This window comes from Zeugodacus cucurbitae, chromosome 4, assembly GCF_028554725.1.
Source record: "Zeugodacus cucurbitae isolate PBARC_wt_2022May chromosome 4, idZeuCucr1.2, whole genome shotgun sequence".
NCBI classification, from domain to species: Eukaryota; Metazoa; Arthropoda; class Insecta; order Diptera; family Tephritidae; genus Zeugodacus; species Zeugodacus cucurbitae.
In genome coordinates this window covers 57,093,846-57,113,384 of record NC_071669.1, presented here as the reverse complement: position 1 = coordinate 57,113,384, position 19,539 = coordinate 57,093,846, and the positions used below count along the sequence as shown (strand labels likewise).

Sequence of the window (19,539 nt, the reverse complement as noted above, 5' to 3'; positions counted from 1 at the left end):
ATTAAGTGGCAATCACTTGAGGACTTTCAAATAGGTCTGTAATAATAGACCTAAAAAAACTTTTGGGAATCAAATGTATATTATAAACTACAATTTTATTATTGAATAAAAAGCAGCAATTAAAATATTTGATGACTGTGTAATACCGTCAACACACAGCTGAGAGTGTAGAAATGCACCACTGAAAGTATTACCAATCACAATACAAATATTTCAAAATGTTTTTTTAACGAATTGAGTGAGAAAATAAAAAAGTTAAAATATGATGTACAACCTCAAATAACAAAAGGAAAGCATATAATTGTAAATATTATTTAATAACTAATTGCATTAATGAGAGTTTTGTGTAGTGCCCAATCAATACAAATTCAAAATGAGTAAGTGCTACCCATTTTTATAAAAAGTATACTTTTGTCATTTCCCTTCGCAACCAAGTTTCCTATTTTGACTGTTAAAATAAAAGTCAGTAAAAAGAAGTTACACAGAAAAATAATTGCGAATATTAAAAATAATAATAAATCAACAATTTAAGTAAGCTTTACATCTGTAGCTTTGCATTAAATTAGATTAAATAAATAACTATAAAAGAAAAATGACGTCGAGAGAAAGCATTTTCACAAAATCACCGACCTGTTTGATGGACATAACGGAAGCGATAGAAAAAATTGAAATATTAATTGCAAGAAAAATACTGGTATATATGACCTTGAGAACAATACTATAGAGGTTATAATGAATATCAAAATAATTTTTTTAGAGTTCTAAGCTGTTTTATGATATGTTATTGGGATTTCGAGTTTTAGAGGAGGCACTACAACATAAACAAACGGCAGCTTACCAGCTGGTCATAACTTGGGTTGGCCTATTTTTGGTAAATGAATAAGCAAATTACAACAAATTTTCTTTCGAACATATGTAAATATGACTCATTTTAATATTCTCTTAGAAAATTCAGTCCAATATTACAAATCAACATGATGGAATTCGGAGACAATTTGAAAAAGTGGTGCCTTCCGCAGTTACATACATTATTGGTTGCTTGCAATACAAAGCAAAGGTTATGATCTCCTATCACTATCAATTACTGAAAATGATACATGAGATATTGCTTAACCTACGACCGGGAGTTCTCGAAAAGTTGGCTACATTCGAAACGGGTGTAATGTATGTACATATCCAGTAATTAAGTTAAGTTAATAACTCGGTTAATTGATTTTCAGCGCGTGCGTTTGGTTTCCCATTGGATTTGTTGGTGATTTCAACACACAATTGTTAGCATTGCGTTTATTAGCCATGTTATTAAAATGTGTAGACTCTACACGACTCCAAAGCGAACTCAACAGTATTCGTTGCGCAGATAGATCAATTTTAAAAGATAAATTAACTGCTGCTATAGCTGTTGCCAATTTTCAAACGGCAAAATTTGAAAACGTAATATGAAATGTCTATTTAATAATATATTTAATTTTTATTGTTATTTTAGTAACATGAAAATTATTTACTGAAAGTATAACAACAAATTCAATAATTATAGACTGCAAGGGACCTGTTGAACACTTATAATATGCATTTGGCCAAAAATATTCTAGTTTATTCATTTCGTTGTAAATCATTCAAGTTCGAAGACAATACAAAATTTTTCAAGCCTTTGGTATGTTTTTCATATCGTCAATATACCATAGTTATTTTTTAATATGTATTTACTTATTTTTTGTAGAATGCAGAACATTTTTGGATAGACTTTAATTACTGTCCGCGTACCCTCTCATTCAATGGCCGATGTCAAACAAATACAAAAGCAATATATATAAATTGTTCTGTGAGCCTACAAATTACTAAGTTATCACTGTAAGTCCATTCCATAATCGTTCCAGAAATTAAATATTTTATTTATGTACGTTTTATATTTAGCAATAACTTAACACTCAACGTGCAATTTCAAGCACCAGCACAAATTCATAAGGAATCAGGTGATATACGCGATATAAATCAAGTTACAACAGCTCAAATCATTATACCAAGGGACGAAGCTATGCGTCTGTTGGAAAACAAATTTATTTTGAAATACTTCAATGAATCCCAACTTACGAATGTGCAAAACAATAAAACATCATCATTTGCGAGACCACTTAATATATCTACACCACTTTCAAGTACTGAGTATACCGAAAAGACGATTGGTGACAAAACAAACATAACACCGTTGTATAATTCAACAGATAGTACGAGGAATAATTATCCCAACATAGATAATAAGGAAAATATTTCACCTAAAAAGAGAAATGAAAGGAAAAATGAACCGCATATACCAATTAAACGAAGTAAACCTTGTTTGGACACACAAAGTGGAACATCTAATAAGAAAACAAGTTCAAAACAATTTCAGAAAAGTTATGAGATTTTAATAGGCCCAACTAAGAGTAACAATGACAACTCCAACAAAATGAGCAAAGTCAACAAAACAAATAGCGAAATTGCCAAATCCATTGATAAAACAAATTATCGATTGCCGCATTTATCAAATTTGGAAAATGAATTTGATAATGAAGTGTCGAAGAACACACGTAGTCGTAGTTGTCGCAGAAAAATAGTAAACTACTCAACGTCCGCTTCGGAATCACAACTTACTTCACAAGAGCCTAAAATCGCTTCGAAACAAAATGTTAAACAACAGCGGAAACGTTTCTTTAAAACTCAGCTCGCTGACGACACTGACAATGAATATATTCCCAACAAAACAAAACGAATGTCTCGACCACGAACTAACAGGTTTGTAATAATGCTCGATTAATAGTTGATTTATGGTTTTGTTTCAATACTATAATTTTTATTCTAGAAATACCAAGCAAAAAAATTCCAATATTTCTACAAAGCAGTTGAAAAAAATCAATGAAGTTAAGCCTATGTTATATACGAATCAAGAATTAAGTAAAAGTAATGCTGAAGAAACTATCACTAATTTACCAAATATTACAAACGGAGCAGCGTTATCCAACTTAAGTACGAATGTTTATGAAGACCTCACCGTAAGTGATGCGGAGCCAGGACAATCATATCGTAACTTTAGAATACGCCGAAATCCGTTTAGTGATGAGAATGCTAACAGCGAAGTAAAACGATCTCGAAATGCAGTACCACGTAGTATTAAAAGAAAGGGTACAAATCTGGACTTGAGCCCTACCAAACATAGATTAAAGGAAGCGTTGGTATGTACTAAAACACCACGAATGTAATTAAAGTGCTTTAGATATATTTTAAAGTATTTTGAATAATTTTTGTTTAATTTATTGAATTAATATCGAAATTAATAGATCTAAACTTTTTTTTTATAATGTGTATCATTTCATAAGGACCCATTTGATGCAGCGAAAGCTTTGCCGATTAGTCAACCACATATTCAAAATTCGAAAAAATCAGTATTTAAAAATAAAAATCAAACTGTTTATTCAGCGGATATAGAAATATGCTCGTCGATACCGGAAAACTTAGCCGATGCTGTCGTACGTACATGTACTGCCTATAATACTGAGACACGCAATGAAAAAAATGTTACGAAATCAAACAATATTGAAAAAAATGAATGTACAACATCCAAAATGTGCGTTGAAAAAGATTTGAATATTGATGAATTAAAAAAAATTCAAATCTGCAACAATTTGTCTGTTCCAGCAAATGGCGTTAATGTAAATGTAGCACAAGTTGATGACATACAAGATTGCCGTCAGGATGTAAGCCAAAATGGTATTAATAACATATGTGACTATGACGAGTTCAGTGATTTCCCGACTTTTTCCCCACTAATTGATATCACAAATATATCATTTTCGCCTGAATATGAAACGAATAAAGATTTAGCTTATAAAAGAACGCAACCGGTTAACATTGATTTGGCACTGCCAACTACACCAAAATCTCCAGTAAAAATAGATAAAGCAAACAAATTGGCATCGGCGACAAGCATAATATATTGTTCGCGATCTGAAAACGATAGTGACAGTGACAGTGAGCAATCCATCATTTCGTATAACAACGGAGAAGTATCTACGTCTCAACCTTTAGAGGCGCCTTTTAAACCAAGGCAACATTTGTTCTTAACGCCACAATTACCATTAGAAAATTTTCGAAAAACCACCAGCGTTACCAAATGTCAAGTTACCACAACAGGCACGTCGGTAATCACACAGCAAGACAGTTTTATTCATCAACGAAAATTCGTCGTAAATTTAGCAGCTTCAACGAATGCTCCACTCAATCTCTCAAAGACCAACTCGTTGGTTACTGCTACAACTACATCTAAGACCATAGTAGAAGAAAAGAACGAAGTCAATGTGAATAGTTCCATTCAAAGAAACCGTAATTTTAACGCACCAACACCGAAAGCACTCCTTCAAGGTATTTTTTGTTTGAGCAACTTATTTACACTATTGAATTATGAATCAATGAATGTCATCCAATCAATGAATTATACTAAAATATGAATCTTTATTACAGAGTCCACGGATATGATTACGACTTATAAGAAAAACTTAAATCTACACTTGGATCAAATTGAGACCGGTTCAAATTCGGCTAATGTATATATTGAAAAAATTTGTAATATTGGTGAGAGTATGATAAATGAAATCGAACGCGAACGAAAATCACTATGGGAGCTAGAAGCTAACGCCGAACGACTCGCACGTCAACTAGGTTGGCAATATGAAGCTTATCAGCGAAAACACCAACAATTTCAATGGTATACTTGCAGTATGCATTTTTGATTTCCATTATTTTACAATTAACATTTTTTTTTTACAGTTTTAAACAAAATATTGACGATCTTTTACGTATTTTAAGTAATATAAACTTGTCGGCAGAAATTGAATATGATGCAAAACACAAAATCGAGAAACTGCAACAAACATCCAAGTTTATAACTACACAAGAATGGCGCAATTTTGTAAACGAAAGCACTGAAAATTTACTTAAAGATATTTCCTCATTATCCAATTTATAAGTTCACGTTGTCCATTTCTAACAATTGAAATATTAAAATCTAATTATTATTATGTTTCGTTAAGTGTTTGTGAAGAATAATAAATAATCACTTATTAAAACGGTAAACAAGCACTTTATTCATTTTTCGCAACATTCTATTTAGTTTTATTAAGACGAAATTTGAACAATTATTCGTTTCTTATATTTAGCAACTTTAATACCTCCTCTTTATACTTTCCCAAATTGTATTCATTTTCGCCTTCATTTATTAGGAGTTCTACACTTTGTGCAAAATCGGCACTCACTTGCGATTTCGTCTCTTCCGTAGTTACACCCCAATTTATTATTGCTTCAGCTGACTGTTTGGACTTATTTCGTTCAAAACTGTAATATTCCATATCCGCTTCCGTTTTGCTTTGTTCCCATGGCTCGGTAACGAATGATTCATGATAGCAAGCGGTTAACAAATACATTGCATAGTCATAGTTTTGTTTCCTCAAAGGACATCTATCCGCCACAATTGTCAAAATACCCGTATTCGGGTTGTAACGATCGCCAACTAGACGTAAAAATTTATCCTTTGCATGTGCATCAAATTTCAAATCCGACAATTTAATATTCAGCGTAACACGACGAGCTTCCGGATTACGTATGGTGGGTAGCGCATGACAATAATCTGTACTTTTAATTTCGATAGGAAAATATTTTTCACATTTCTCCGCGGTTTCTAAACCTTTAGGCCATGGTGTACAAAACTTTTTCAAAGCTTCGCATTGTTGTCGAATCGCCGGTGGTGTTAAATGTAGAAAATTTGGAATTTTCATAAGCTCCGCATTCGCGAATTTAGAAGGGGGTGCAGCGCCCTTTTCCGTATAACCTTGACGTAGTGGCAGGGGCACAGAGGATGGTTGAAATGAGCGTGGACCCGGCCATACAGCAGTCCAATCCTGATCCGTTGCCATTTTGAGGTGACGAGGCGGCAGCACTGCTTCCTTTTTGAATACGCGACGCTTCTGTTGGTCTGCCTGCTTTACGGCACGCAAGTTGAGTACACGAAATTCTAATTGGTGAAAAAATTATCTTTTTTTTTTATATTTTATTTTACAAAATACTTTACAATTCTAACCTTCGTCGTCAAATTCATGCTTGTTACCAGCTGGTTCTTCTTGTGTCTGACTGTAAAGCCGCCTGCCTGCAGTGCTGGAATTACGTAAATTCCGCTCGAACAGACGTGTTAAGGATGCCATTTTTATTTACAACTGCCTTCTCGTTAAAATCGTTAAACTATTTCACTTCTTAATTATGCAGACATTAATATTTTCAGTTAATTTTAACGAAAATTAATGCCGTAATAAAATTAATCACACTCAAAAAGAAAACATGTCAAAGAATAAAAAAATACTTCACTGACAGTGCTGCCATTTTGATTAAAGGCACGAACAGTGTTGCTATTTTTAATATTATCGTTAGCGCTATTGTCATGTTTTAATTTAATTATTAACCCAAATTATTAATGCTAAGATTTGTTTAAAACTGCCATTTTAGCTGATAGTTTCGAACTAGTTAATATTTGAGTACGAAAACTTTGTTTTTTAAGCAGTGACCAGTTTACCTTTCACAAGTTGTGGAATAAACTTTTATGCAAATTTCGTGGTACTCCAGTTTGAGTACAGCCCTGAATTTCTGATTAGACAAATAACTGCGATATTGCGGACAGCCCTTTGTGCAAAATGCAAGAGTATACTTGATCAGCTGTTTAATAGTTCAGCTTTTATTGTGTTTTAAAACCGTATACGTAATTATAGTACTAACTTTAGATGTATGCAAATAAATGTGAATAATCTTTATCACGATCATTAATCTCGGTTAAGAGTAATTTTTAGCTTAGCGAAAGATAAAGGCGAGAATAAAGGTGAATACACAAACATTTTACAGCCAACTTAATACTACAGAGTAGTGTAGCATGGAGATAAAGTGTTGTTCTTAAAAAACTGATAAGGAGATACAACAAGTGATATACATACATATATATGAACTAAGACTTCTGTCTTCTATAATACATATACATAAATATTTAGCAATTATCAGCTTTTACAAAACGACGCCCAACTAATAAAGCGCCTATATAATGTTTTAATAAACACTCTCTTATTCTCAAAAGCTGTTAGTTGCAGTTTCATCTCACTCATAAGCTTATATATAGGGCAGGTCACTTCTCAAAAGTTGCTAGTTGTGGTTCCATTTCACTTGGAAGCGCATATATATCACGGTTTGCGAAATCATAGAAAACCCATAAATAATAACTTGCCTGTAATCCTATATTTCTATATATATTTAAAAAAAAAAAGATCGAAATGGCTAATCCAGACTTGAACCGGCGTGTCCTCTCCATACAAAGTCACGTGGTACACGGTTATGTTGGGAATAAAAGTGCGACATTTCCGTTACAGGTAAAGTACATGTCCAATATTTAGCAATTAATTCTATACATAGTATATAATAATCTATATTTACACATTTCACAATTGATGAGTAAACATTTATAAATTTATAGATATTAGGTTTTGAAGTTGACGCCATAAACTCTGTGCAATTGTCCAATCACACTGGTTACAAAACAATCAAAGGGCAGGTATTGCAAGAAAAGGAACTTGGTAAGCATGAGTTGTCTTTTATAAAAAACTCAAAGTTAATTTTTTATATCTTCTTCTTAGCTGAACTCTTTGAAGGATTGGAGGCCAACAACTTGCTACAATGCTACTCGCATTTACTAACGGGTTATACTGGTAATGGGTCTTTTCTAAAACGTATTTCTTATATTGTAAAAAAACTCCGTGAAATCAATCCTCATTTAATATATGGTAAGCTATATCTATATGATTCGCAAAATATACAATTAACTGCTTATCTGTTTAAATGTAGTCTGTGATCCTGTCATGGGTGATAACGGCAAAATGTATGTACCTGAAGATTTACTACCCATATATCGCGATGAAATTATACCACTTGCTGATATAATAACACCAAACCAATATGAAGTAGAATTACTAACGGAAAAAAAGATTACCACCGAGGCTGATGTTTGGTCGGCGGTGCAATGGTTTCATGAACGTGGCATTGATACAGTGGTGATTTCTAGCAGTGAACTGGGGCAAGCAAAAGAGTTACGTGCTTTCTTAAGCAAGGAAAATGGCAATCGCTATATAATAAATATTCCGCGCCAAGGAAACGGCATATCATTCACAGGTAATTACTGTTAAAAAGTGAAATTTTGATGAATGATCAAAACAAATTTTAATACTAATATCCTGAATTCTTCCAACAATTTTAGGTACTGGAGACCTCTTCGCCTCACTCTTCTTAGCGCACAGTCATGCCACGAAAGATTTGGGCGTCGCTTTTGAAAATACGATAGCTTCTCTTCAAGCTGTCATAAAACGCACACTTGCATCAATGCCTGAGGAAGTTTTGAGCGGCCAACGTAAAGTAACTGCACAGGAGTGCGAACTTAAATTGATACAAAGTAAAAGCGTTATCGAAAATCCACTGGTAGTGCTAAAGGCACAACAAATTAAATAACCGATGTGCCATTTTTAGTTCGCCGATTATTTGATTTGTTTACCGACACAAAGAACAATAGCATTCAATCACTTTGGCGTTTAACTGGCATTTTGTGTGTACACATTAATTTAGTAGCGTTTACAATGTTTATACATATATGATGATTATTTGTGTGTATGCATGTTATTTGACTGTAATTCATATTGTTATATTGTTAGATTTGTGGGACAATAATAAATGTAAAATATCATATGCAGAAAGAAAGAAAATTTCTTTAGAAAATCATCCATCGTCAATCTAAATACACACGCAAAACGTTTATGTTGTCACTCTAATGCACACAGTAGATGTTACAATGGCAATAAGCTTGTACGAGTATATAAAAGCAGAACACTGTGTAAATAGATGACACAGCGTTTTAGAAGTGTTAACGAGTAACTGATATGTGCAATTCAATTTTATTATTCATATTTTACTGCTGCGGTTTGCTTACAACAGCCTTCACGCAAGTTGCTGATGGAGAAAATGTGTCACCGGGCGAGATCTCCGTTTTGCCGTATTCGCTTAAAGCGACAGTTGGGAACGATAACGGTGGTCGATATAAACTATTGCCGGTTAATACTGCAAATAATCAAGCAGTTGAAAGCGAGCTTGTTGAACAACATAATATGAATAATCCACAAAATCGTCGTAGTGAAGTTCCTTGGGACCGTATAGCAGCGAATTACAAAACTCAGTTAACTGCAGTCAAATCACCACTAGATGAATTCGGTTATTATAACGCATATGGTGTTGCTGTTGCACCGCATACATTGCATGCTGATATAAACCATTTTGGCGTTGGCACTGTTGCAGCTTCTTTACCATTATCATTGTTGTTGGTTCTTAATCTTGGTATGCTTTTATATTTATACGTTCATACGATGTCGGTGTTTTCAGCTGCTGCTTTGGGTACGAATTTTAGACTACCTTATAATATACATGAGTACCACAGACGTGATGAATATGACAATAAGTACAATTAAAGCTAAATTTATTTGCAGAAATATATGAAATTGTAGTTAGTTGTTAGTATTAAATATTTCAAACCAATGGCTGCTTGTTTTGTGTTGTTGTAGTTCCAACATTACAGTTAAAAATCTTAGATTCAAATATATATATATATGTATAGATATGTATAAATACAAATGTATCTGTTTGATATATGTAAGTATTTTTCAATATGATTACTTACTATATAAGAGAGGTAAACTATAATACATAGATTTGGACTGAAACTCAGTCGAATTAAACTAAAATTATTTCTTAACTCTAAAAGAGGCGGCGCGATTTATTCGTACAATGGGATCACTGTTATTAGAATTTACTGTGCGCACTGCTTGCCGTTTCACAATGTTCGCCGTCGCCGCGAGCGCTAAAAATAAATTTAAAATTTATTTCCGATTTTGATATGATCAAAATATATTTTTTAATACTTACATTTAACCATAATACTACGCGGACTTTTACGTACACGCACTGGACTGAATTTTTTATTCTCCTTTTGTACACCAGCAGCTACAGTTTTTAAAAGCCCATGATGATTGAACGATTTCGATTTCAACAAAACTGTAATAAATAGTTGATTCAAGTTAATTTTGTAAAAATTTACAATTTTGTAAAAAATAACCACCATTCTTCATCCGATCCTTGTTCATTGGCACTCTAGCTATTTGTTCCGACAGTATATTACTGACCAGATGCTTTTTTCTCATCAAACTGTTGTTATCCTTGCTCTCTGATGCCGACTTTTTGCCACTCAAATCCGTAATCGTACTGTGCTCATCATCTGTCGCGCACGATAACACATGTGTTTCATCCATAATTGCATGTCTTATTGCCGGTTTTTTGAAAGTACTAACACAATCATCAGAATCGGTGTCTTCCGTGATATCTAAGCCTAAATCAAAGTCATTCGTTAACGCTGTACGTTGCGAACGATGTCGTTTTACAGTGCTCGTAGATGTGGGCATATCGGCGTCATTAGTTTTATGTAAACGTTTTGCATTTGTTACCTTCAGTGTTGGTACTTCCAAATCTTCATCACTGTCTTTTTTATAATCCTCTTGACCGAAATATGCATGTGTCTTTATAAAATGTTGTAATTGTTCGTATCTATCTTGCATATTTGTGTTGAGATCGTCATACGACTTTTGCAATACTTCGCATGCCATGCCAAAAGCTCTGCGCAGTTTATCTGAATCACGCAAAAATTCAGCATTTATACCCGAAATATGATTGATATTAATATCTTGTTTTGAGTAACGCACTTCCAAATCCTTCCCTTTTTCATATATTTTCAAGATTTCAACATATTTGGATTCTTTTATTTCTTTCTTCAGTTTCTCTAAATCTTTATTTGCATCATGCAACTTTCGACGCCAGCGCATGGATTCCTCTTCAAGTCTGGCGATCTCTTTATTGTAACCAGAGGTTGAAGCAGGAAGCAGCTTTAGAAATAATAGATGTAAAAAAACAATATTAATAAACTTATCATCTCTAAATGTGTATTATATACATACATATGTACATATGGACATGTAAAAAATCTATATATAAAATATATGAATTTTATATAAGGAAGTACGCGAATTCATACATACATACTTACATAAATTATTACATACAATTTTTTTTAGTAAAAACATTTATGGGGATCATCTTTTTTCTTCAGTTGTACTCATAAAAATATAAGAGATACGAAAGAGAGAGAGAGAGAGAGAATTGCCAAAACTTTGCAAACAGCTGATTAGCCTCCAATCAGTTGAAATGTCACAATTCATAATCGCTGGGGAAAGTAATAAAACCATCAGTTCGAAATATTTTTAACTACAATATCAAACGCATTATGTTAACGATGTACACAAGAAACGTTTTCTCGTTATTACGGAATGTGCGAACGCGTGATTTGCATTTAGGCAATTTTGTATTTTCTCCAGTACTCACAGGAACAAGTAATGTTCCTAAAACCCTGTCCTTGACTCGGGTAATACAAGCACAGCCAACCGCTGTAAGTACATTGCAGCTACGAGGTTATGCAAAAGGCAAAGATAAGAAAAAGGAGAAAGGTAAAAAAGCGGGTAAAATTGAAATCAATGAAGCGCAACTTCGCGAAGTTATCAATTTTGACTCCGTAAATGATCATATGCAGAAGGCAGTACAACAAATGAGAGATGATTTTGTAAAACATTTGTCATTGCGTTCAACATCAGGTGCTATAGAAAGTCTGCGTGTACATATTGATGGTGCTGAACATGAATTGCAAGAACTCGCACAAATCTCAAGGAAAAATCCTAAAACTATAGTTGTTAATATGATTGCTTTTCCTCAAACTATACCGGATGTGCTAAAAGCAATTGCAAATAGTGGCATGAATCTTAATCCTCAACAAGATGGAACTACTATATTTATACCCATACCGAAAGTCACAAAGGAACATCGTGAGAATCTATCGAAAAATGCAAAAACTCTTTTCGTCAAGTATCGTGATACTATTCGGGACATTCAAAATAATACTATAAAAAAGCTAAAGAAACAAAGTGATATATCTAAAGATGATATTTTCGCCATTCAAACACAAGTTACCGCTGTCGCTGACAAGTACATAGCAGAAGCAGATAAAATACTTGCAACGAAACAAAAAGAGCTGGTTGGCGAATCATAATTGGCATACGGCAGTGGGGATTAAAGCATTAAGACTGAATTATTTCGGTAATAAAAATAATAAAAAGTGTTCATAAAAAAATGTAATTTGTTCTGTTTGTATGGTAATTAATATGAATATAAAAAATACTTTTATATTGAATTGAAAAATATAGTTATTTTTCTCAGATGTACTTACCACCTCTTGTAAGTTGTTGGAATTTCGTTCAAGTTGTTTATTGTAAGCTATATTTTCCTTTTTCAATTTTTCGCGAAAGTTCATACTCTTGATTTTGCTTTGATTACCAATAACATATTCTTGTGTTTTAATAACAGACGAATATACCGCATCGATTTTACTATACCAGGCTTTCAATTCACTTTCATTATAAGATCGGGTGGCTTCCGAAGATTTTTCCAGCTGAGTCACTTTAGCTTTAAGACGTTCATTTTCAGCCATAAGCTCTGTAACTCTTTTTATATAGAAATCCTTAGGCATATTTGACTTGAGCACATTCTGTTTAAGTGTTGTACGAATCTTCTTCGCGCGACTGGCATACTAAAAAATAATCATAAAATAAAATAATTATTTTATAAATAAAAAAATATCTACTTATAAACAAAGATACGTACTTTTAACGTGTTATAGGTGTCCTCGTATGTCAACGAACTCATAGAAACATTAGCCACCATTAGTGTTTGGCAATTGCCCCCCAGAGAGTCCTTCAGTATACGAGTCAAATTGGAATCACGATAAGGAATATGTTTCATGCCATCTGCCAATTTGTTGATGCAATTGCCTAATGCTAATAAACTTTTATTTATGCTTGCACCTTCTTTAAAACGCACTCCTATTCCTTTTGTACTAGCAGCACGTTCACTTCCAGCCAAATCAATCATAGATAATTTCACCGTGCGTTTGGTGCCCGTTTTGCGATCCGTCATGCGAATATGAACTTGGAAAATTGCATGAGAACGTGAACTCTCGGCGTTCGCATCAGTTGGATGCTGTGTGCGATTTGCATTTCCTTGTGCTAGCATTTGTAAAAGTTCATCTGCGCTATAAATTGGTTTCAAAACGAGCCCACTAACAACAACGCCATTTGAGTCCTCTCGAAGTTTCAATGGTCCAGTTTTTGTCAAAAGGTTCATTACTAGTTCATTATACACTTCTAAATAGCTTACACCTACATCAAATTTGTGTGTGCTGCTTTGAGCTTGCATTTTTTCAAAGAGTTCACGCATAGTTAGAAAAGTTAGACCAGGGCATGTATCGCTGCCAAGCATTGTAAATGTTTTTCCTGCTCCAGTGGCACCATAAACAAACACCGAACAGTTGTATCTAAGTAATATTAAAATAAAAAAATAAATAAATTTTTTCTAAAGGAGAATGTACAGTTGTGGAAGCTTACCCGTTCAGCACTGACGCAACCAAAGGTGAAGTGCATTCTTCGAAAATCTGTCGATTTGTTGCTTCTGGATCAAATACTCTATCAAAATCCATACTGATCTTTTTGTTGACACGTTTTGTAATATCGCGATAGTTCTGTTTTGTGCCTTGAAAAAAGAATTCATCATCTTCTTCATCGGGATCAAAGAGAAGAGTGCTATCGTCTAATACTTTGACGATCTGCCTCTGATTTTGTTCCAATTCCCTTCGATTGTACGGCCGCACTCTTACAACAACTTTTATATTTGTTTGTTCTGCTGACATTTTGTATTTTTTGTGATTTAAATATTAAAAATGCTTTGAAAATTAAGCAAAAGTTAAACTTTTATGTAGCGTCTTGTTTATGATAGGTAAATTTGTTTTTGCTGCCAGTTTGAAAATTCAACTGTTTGAAATCCACCTTAGGTTGGTAGCACTGATTAAGCAATTGACAGCAATGTGACCATATTTATATTTATTTATATATTTAAAATTCGATGTTTCCATAAATTAATAATAATATATATATGATCAACTAATATCATAAAAAGAAATATAATTTATTAATTTTTTATGTATGTTTTGTAAAAATTCATGCCTACAACATTAATGTTGTATGGAAAACAAGAGAAATAATGGCAGATTTTGTAATAATCCCCATGTTTCTAATGAAAATGTGCAACCCTGTATGCTATGTCGTTTCATCGAAACTGTACGCCATTTTCATTTTCCATGAATCGCATTGACAGAAATTTGGCGATTTGCGTCTTTTGCGAAAGTTTAATTATTTTAGAAAGTTTGTGGAAATCTATACCGGCAAATAATATTCCAAATAAGATATCTAAACCACAATTATTATAATAGTGTTATATTATGAGTTCTGTGTTATTTGCTTGCTCAAAATGTTTCTCAAGGCATCCATTTGAGGAATTGTCTGCAGGTCAACAGCTATGCAAGGTGAAGATCAAATTTATTTACCGTGGTATGCAATTAGAAATTGAAACTATTGGAAAATAATGTGTATAGATTGACGAGAAAGATAAGGATTATGTCAAACTGTGACGCCAAATCAGCGAATAAGTTAAATTTCGCTATAACAAGTGCGCATTTGCAAATCGCGTATAGTGAAAGTACCAACGGTGCTTTTTATTAAATGAGAGACTTGCAAAACTCCTTGTCTGACGAAGCACTTTTCTTTTCAGAATTGCCGTGGAAATAGCTCCGTTGTCAAATGTACTTATTGTCGCACTGAATTCCAACCAACATCGTAAGTACTATAATTACCATAAATATAACATTTTAAACAATAAATATACTATATAATTTCATTTATAGAAAGAATCAGACAGCCTGTAAAAAATGTGAACATTGTCTTAACAAGTATGGCAAACCCACTGCCTGTGAATGTTGCAAGATTGTGGCGGCATTCGGAAACTCCAAATGCATAAGGTCTGTATACATGTGAATTATAATTATATGTAGTATGTAGAATGGAACATGAAACGTATTTACAATATCAAATGGATGCACAATAAAAAATATGGTACGGTTTGGAAAACAGTATTGAAATGCAGCATTGTAGTTTAATTATAACGTACTATTATATCAAACGAGTTGGATTTGAAAACTCTACTATTGTTAAAGCATTAGATCCTACACATCTTTTATATTGTGCTTTCGTATTTTTGAAAATAAAAAATTGAGCTAACAAATTCTTAGTTAAACCTAAGCTCGTAGTCATTACTGTAGATTAATAAAAAAAAACAATCCCTTTAAAAATGCAAAGTTTATGAACGCAAACATTTCTTCTTCTTTTTTTCTCCTGCAACATATATCCATAAATTCTCCTGTACCTTGCCTGTAAATGCAATGATTGATAGATGTGCAACCTACGAAGCGAAATATGGCCCACCGATACAATGTGATGAATGCAAACAGCGATGCGCTTTCGATAAGCGTGACGAGAACAAAAAGGTTAGAAAAGGAATGACACTTCATATACGCGAAAAATCGCGATAAAATCGTGAAATCTTAAATTGAAATCAAATATTTGAAACGTAAAAATTTCGTTTTCATAAATTGTTATGTATAAGAAATCTGCGAAATGTGTGCGTTCATAGACTCATTGCCTATTATTTGTATTTTCACATATAGATTATTTAGTAATTTTATCAAAGCATACTAATTTTGCTTAACTATCTGCAGGTGAATGGAAAATTGCTTTGTTGGCTGTGTACCAGTTCGTTTAAGCGTGCACTGCTTAAGGCTCAACAAGAAGGCCGAATATCGTCCAAAAAACGACCACATGAGAAATCTCACCGGGAGAGTTCAACGACTTCAGGAAAAAAATCATCGCGACCTTCAGCTGATATAAAAAGTAGTAGCGCTGGTGGTGGTGGTGGAAGCAGTACTGCTATTGCATCTTCAAGCAGTGATTTGCCGGAAAAGATAAGTCGTACAGGTTCTGGTGGAAGTGGTGGTAGTGGCAGTGGTAATGGTTCTGGCATGGGATTAAGTTCTATTGCAGCACCAGCAGTTATAACAATTGATCCCAATTCAGCGGATCATGTAGTAGCGATGACAAATTTAAAAGAACGTATCGCCAGTTTGGAAAAACGTCTACAACAAAAGGATAAAGAATTACTGGAAAAAGATAAATTAGTAAGCATTTGAAAGTGGAAAAGCATGTGAAAAAATAGTGATTGTTGTTTATTGATTACAGTTGACCGAGCTCAAAGGCAAGAACTTCGAAAAGGAAATCGAAATGCGCAACAGGTTAAAGGAAGTCGATAGGTTACATGTCATGAAAGTAGAGAATCTTAATCGTAAAGTTAGCAGTCTCTTGAAGGAATTAGCTGCTGTTAAGAAGAGCACAAAAAAGAATGGAACAAGTGGCGGTTCGAACGCTAAGGAACGTCAAAGTGAACGTGAAAAACGCGAAAACCTCTCACCAAAAGAGGAGATTGTTGAGGAGGAACAATCGCGTGACAAGGAAGTCAAAGAGGAAAAAACCGAGAAAGACGAAATAAAAAGTGACGAAGAACCAGAAGCCGAGGAGAAACGTAGTGTCGGTTCTGGTTCTAATAGCCCGGTAACAAATTGATGATTGTAACAGTAGAATGTGTTAGTTAAATTGTGTAACAAAATTTTACGAGTATATGCAACGCTTTCACATCAATATTCCACTTAATCAAGATGTATAAATTTTATACTAAATGTTTACTTCGTGAACCATTATGATGTTAAATTATGTTTTCAATCATTATCGAAAGCATGATTATAAAAAAAGAGCTGTTGTACCGTTTTTCATTAAAAATAAAGAAAATTGTAAGAAAACTTAGTATCAATTATAAGAGTATGTACATTAAGAATGGATGTTTATTTTTTAAATTTTCACAGTTAAATCTTTATGTAAGACTTTGTATTATTTTAAGTTACTTAATGCACAGTAAATTAATTGTCACTTTGTATCCCTAGTAAGAAATATGTAAATTAAAGCTTTATTCTAAGCTACAGTTGTATGTGCATTGCAAATGATATTTTGGCTATTTAACATTTCATTTTCAGACTTATTTAAAAAAAAGAATCAAAGATAAAAAAAAGTTTTTGAATAATTTTATGATTTTGCAACGGCACTGTAACAGATAACTTAATTAAGTGAAGTGGAAAATCTTTAATTTAAATAAAAAATTGATAAACAATATTTTTCTGGCTATGGTTATTTACATATTTTATTTTTTAATTATATTCGTCGTGACTTACGCATGCCTACATGAAAGTAAGAACTGAACATTTGATATTCAGCGCATGAATGCTCTATATCTATCAGGTAATCACATGAAGATAAGCATCGTTTTGAACAGTATGCTCTATTTGATCTGCTGATCAATGTGGCTTGGGTTTGTGGCCATCCACGTAGAAATTTCGTGTTGCGCTTGGCAGCTGCAATTCTAAACCATCCAACTCCTTTGTTAATACTATTTGACAACCCAAACGCGAATTTTCTCGTAAGAATGGCGCCATATCTAATAAGTCGTCTTCTTTTTCATCCGCTTCAGGCAATTGATCGTAATGCTTTCCGATTACATATACATGACAAGTTGTGCACGCCAGTGATGCTTCACAAGCGCCTGTAAATTAATAATTGTAATATAGTGAAACTATTTCCATTAAGTCAACAGAAACCTTCCATTTCGATTCCGTGTCGATGTGCCAGATAGAGTACGTTATCACCAACTTTTCCTTTGACCTCCGTGCGTTTACCATCTTTGTCGATATACGTAACACGAACACTGGAATTATGAGAAAATTTCAATTTATTGTAAAAAGTTTTTGTAGCTTTTAGTTTAGTTTTCAGTGCGATATCGAAAGAATACAGTTTTCTACATTAAAGTTTTAATATGGTTTGACAGTGAACATAGTTGACATCGCACTGAGGAACAAAAATATTTTGCGTACATTTCATCGTCCGATTTGGGATCTTGCCATTCATATTCACCATGTTGAAGTGCTAGAAGAATGAAAATTATATATCAGCACTTCATAATAAAAAATATAGTCCTTACTATTAGTTGTATGCATCCATCTTGATGTTGGCGTGGGTTGAATGGATGGATAATTATGTGAAATGTTTCTAAATTGCCGCAACAGTAAACGGAGCATTTTAATTGTTTTTGAGGTTATTATAAAACAGCTGATCTTTGTTTGTGCGCCATCAACGAATTGCGAAAAGTCGAAAAATAATTTCGAAAAATCGAAGCCGCCGCATACATATGTCAAATAAATTTACTTTATGTTTTATTTTGATCTTCGTAAACAATTACAAACAACTTTATAATTTCTGGACAAACAATAATTATTTTATAATTTAAAGAAGTGAATGCTATCTTTAAGTGTGTGGAGTTGCGCCCATTTCAAATTGCACAATATTTAAAAAGTAGTGGTAAGATATATAATTATTGTTGATTGGTTATTTAAATATCATTTCTTTTGCAGTAAATTGAAATCCTAATGGTGGTATCCTTTTGCGGACAGCAGGTATATATAATAATGGACAAAAACAATAGCGACAGCGATGGAGATGGAGATATATTGAAAGTTATAAATTCTTTGGAATGTTCTAACAAACAATGTCTACATTGTAAAGACGGTATTGAAACTATAACAAGTACTATCCGTAACACTTTATTGGAGATAAATGATATTCAGGAGCGTAACCGGGAACGTCGTCATCGAGAGATAGTGGCATTGTTTGAAAAGTATTTCAATAATGATGCATGTAAAGCTTATGGAACATTAGCGAATGTAAAGCTAGAAAATTCTGTACATTCCACCAATCCAACGGACAATAAACATAGTGCTAAGAATATAGAGCAGCCTCAATTTAGTAACGGAGTGGAAGAAATTGATGTTGCGAAGCGACAGGAACGGAAACAGTCTGTGGATATACGAAAACGTCGAGGCAGTTTAACAGAAAACGCCACAGACATAATAATAACGAAAAAACCTACAGAAACATTAAATAATATAAAAGTAGAAGCCATTTCATGTGCAACTCCTATAGGCATAGAAAAGGGCAAAGCAAATCAAAGGGATGAACTTACTGCAATGCGTGAAAAAATGCTCGCTATTCAGCGTCGAAAAATGGAGGATCGAGAGCGCAAAAAACGTGAGAATAATGCAATGTAAATTATAGCGCAATCAATCAATTTGTACAATCTATTTGTTCATTTAATATAGCTATATATAGACTGATGTATGTACAAATAAATTAGTTAGTTGAGAAAAGAGAATTCATAATCAACATGTTTCTGCAACTTGTGAAATGAAGTGTATGCATATGTATTTACATCTGTATTTCAAAACTACTTTTCCATGTGTGTACGATTGTA

General features: G+C 33.4%; 7 protein-coding genes across 9 annotated transcripts; 4 read left to right on the top strand and 3 right to left on the bottom strand.

The window, feature by feature from the left end:
- Positions 1–447: 447 nt before the first annotated feature.
- On the top strand, positions 448–4,998 carry LOC105220942 (uncharacterized). The gene is made up of 11 exons (XM_011197514.3): positions 448–694; positions 758–871; positions 947–1,164; positions 1,221–1,431; positions 1,535–1,651; positions 1,718–1,848; positions 1,912–2,769; positions 2,837–3,206; positions 3,351–4,392; positions 4,492–4,735; positions 4,798–4,998. Exons 1-11 carry the CDS (start codon positions 593–595, stop codon positions 4,994–4,996), a joined length of 3,606 nt encoding a protein of 1,201 aa, XP_011195816.2. The 5' UTR covers positions 448–592; the 3' UTR covers positions 4,997–4,998.
- Positions 4,999–5,087: 89 nt separating this feature from the next.
- On the bottom strand, positions 5,088–6,445 carry LOC105220895 (28S ribosomal protein S35, mitochondrial). The gene is made up of 2 exons (XM_011197454.3): positions 6,104–6,445; positions 5,088–6,037 (listed from the first exon to the last, which is right to left on the bottom strand). The coding sequence occupies exons 1-2, from the start codon at positions 6,222–6,224 to the stop codon at positions 5,166–5,168; spliced, it is 993 nt and encodes a 330-aa protein (XP_011195756.1). The 5' UTR covers positions 6,225–6,445; the 3' UTR covers positions 5,088–5,165.
- A 250-nt stretch (positions 6,446–6,695) lies between these two features.
- LOC105220897 (pyridoxal kinase) lies at positions 6,696–8,661 on the top strand. 3 transcript variants are annotated; one of them, XM_011197456.3, is made up of 6 exons: positions 6,696–6,889; positions 7,326–7,427; positions 7,532–7,631; positions 7,692–7,838; positions 7,900–8,223; positions 8,309–8,661. In XM_011197456.3, exons 2-6 carry the CDS (start codon positions 7,332–7,334, stop codon positions 8,554–8,556), a joined length of 915 nt encoding a protein of 304 aa, XP_011195758.1. In that variant the 5' UTR covers positions 6,696–6,889; positions 7,326–7,331; the 3' UTR covers positions 8,557–8,661. The 3 variants fall into 3 exon arrangements, with proteins under 3 accessions (XP_011195758.1, XP_054084695.1, XP_011195757.1); XM_054228720.1 differs by having other exon boundaries at positions 7,139–7,427; XM_011197455.3 differs by lacking the exon at positions 6,696–6,889 and having other exon boundaries at positions 6,933–7,427.
- Positions 8,662–9,634: 973 nt separating this feature from the next.
- LOC105220899 (kinesin-like protein KIF18A) lies at positions 9,635–14,040 on the bottom strand. Its single transcript, XM_011197458.3, has 6 exons — positions 13,632–14,040; positions 12,853–13,561; positions 12,419–12,778; positions 10,211–11,027; positions 10,018–10,146; positions 9,635–9,952 (listed from the first exon to the last, which is right to left on the bottom strand). Exons 1-6 carry the CDS (start codon positions 13,931–13,933, stop codon positions 9,837–9,839), a joined length of 2,433 nt encoding a protein of 810 aa, XP_011195760.1. The 5' UTR covers positions 13,934–14,040; the 3' UTR covers positions 9,635–9,836.
- LOC105220898 (ribosome-recycling factor, mitochondrial) lies at positions 11,326–12,390 on the top strand. Its single transcript, XM_011197457.3, has one exon. It carries the CDS (start codon positions 11,426–11,428, stop codon positions 12,239–12,241), a length of 816 nt encoding a protein of 271 aa, XP_011195759.1. The 5' UTR covers positions 11,326–11,425; the 3' UTR covers positions 12,242–12,390.
- Positions 14,041–14,359: 319 nt separating the features above from the next.
- Positions 14,360–17,163, top strand: LOC105220900 (protein FAM76A). The gene is made up of 6 exons (XM_011197460.3): positions 14,360–14,605; positions 14,851–14,915; positions 14,984–15,097; positions 15,529–15,622; positions 15,854–16,309; positions 16,371–17,163. The coding sequence occupies exons 1-6, from the start codon at positions 14,522–14,524 to the stop codon at positions 16,749–16,751; spliced, it is 1,194 nt and encodes a 397-aa protein (XP_011195762.1). The 5' UTR covers positions 14,360–14,521; the 3' UTR covers positions 16,752–17,163.
- Positions 17,164–17,533: 370 nt separating this feature from the next.
- On the bottom strand, positions 17,534–18,351 carry LOC105220901 (adrenodoxin-like protein 1, mitochondrial). The gene is made up of 4 exons (XM_011197461.3): positions 18,214–18,351; positions 18,107–18,158; positions 17,834–17,940; positions 17,534–17,778 (listed from the first exon to the last, which is right to left on the bottom strand). Exons 1-4 carry the CDS (start codon positions 18,308–18,310, stop codon positions 17,534–17,536), a joined length of 501 nt encoding a protein of 166 aa, XP_011195763.1. The 5' UTR covers positions 18,311–18,351.
- Between the last annotated feature and the right edge of the window lie 1,188 nt (positions 18,352–19,539).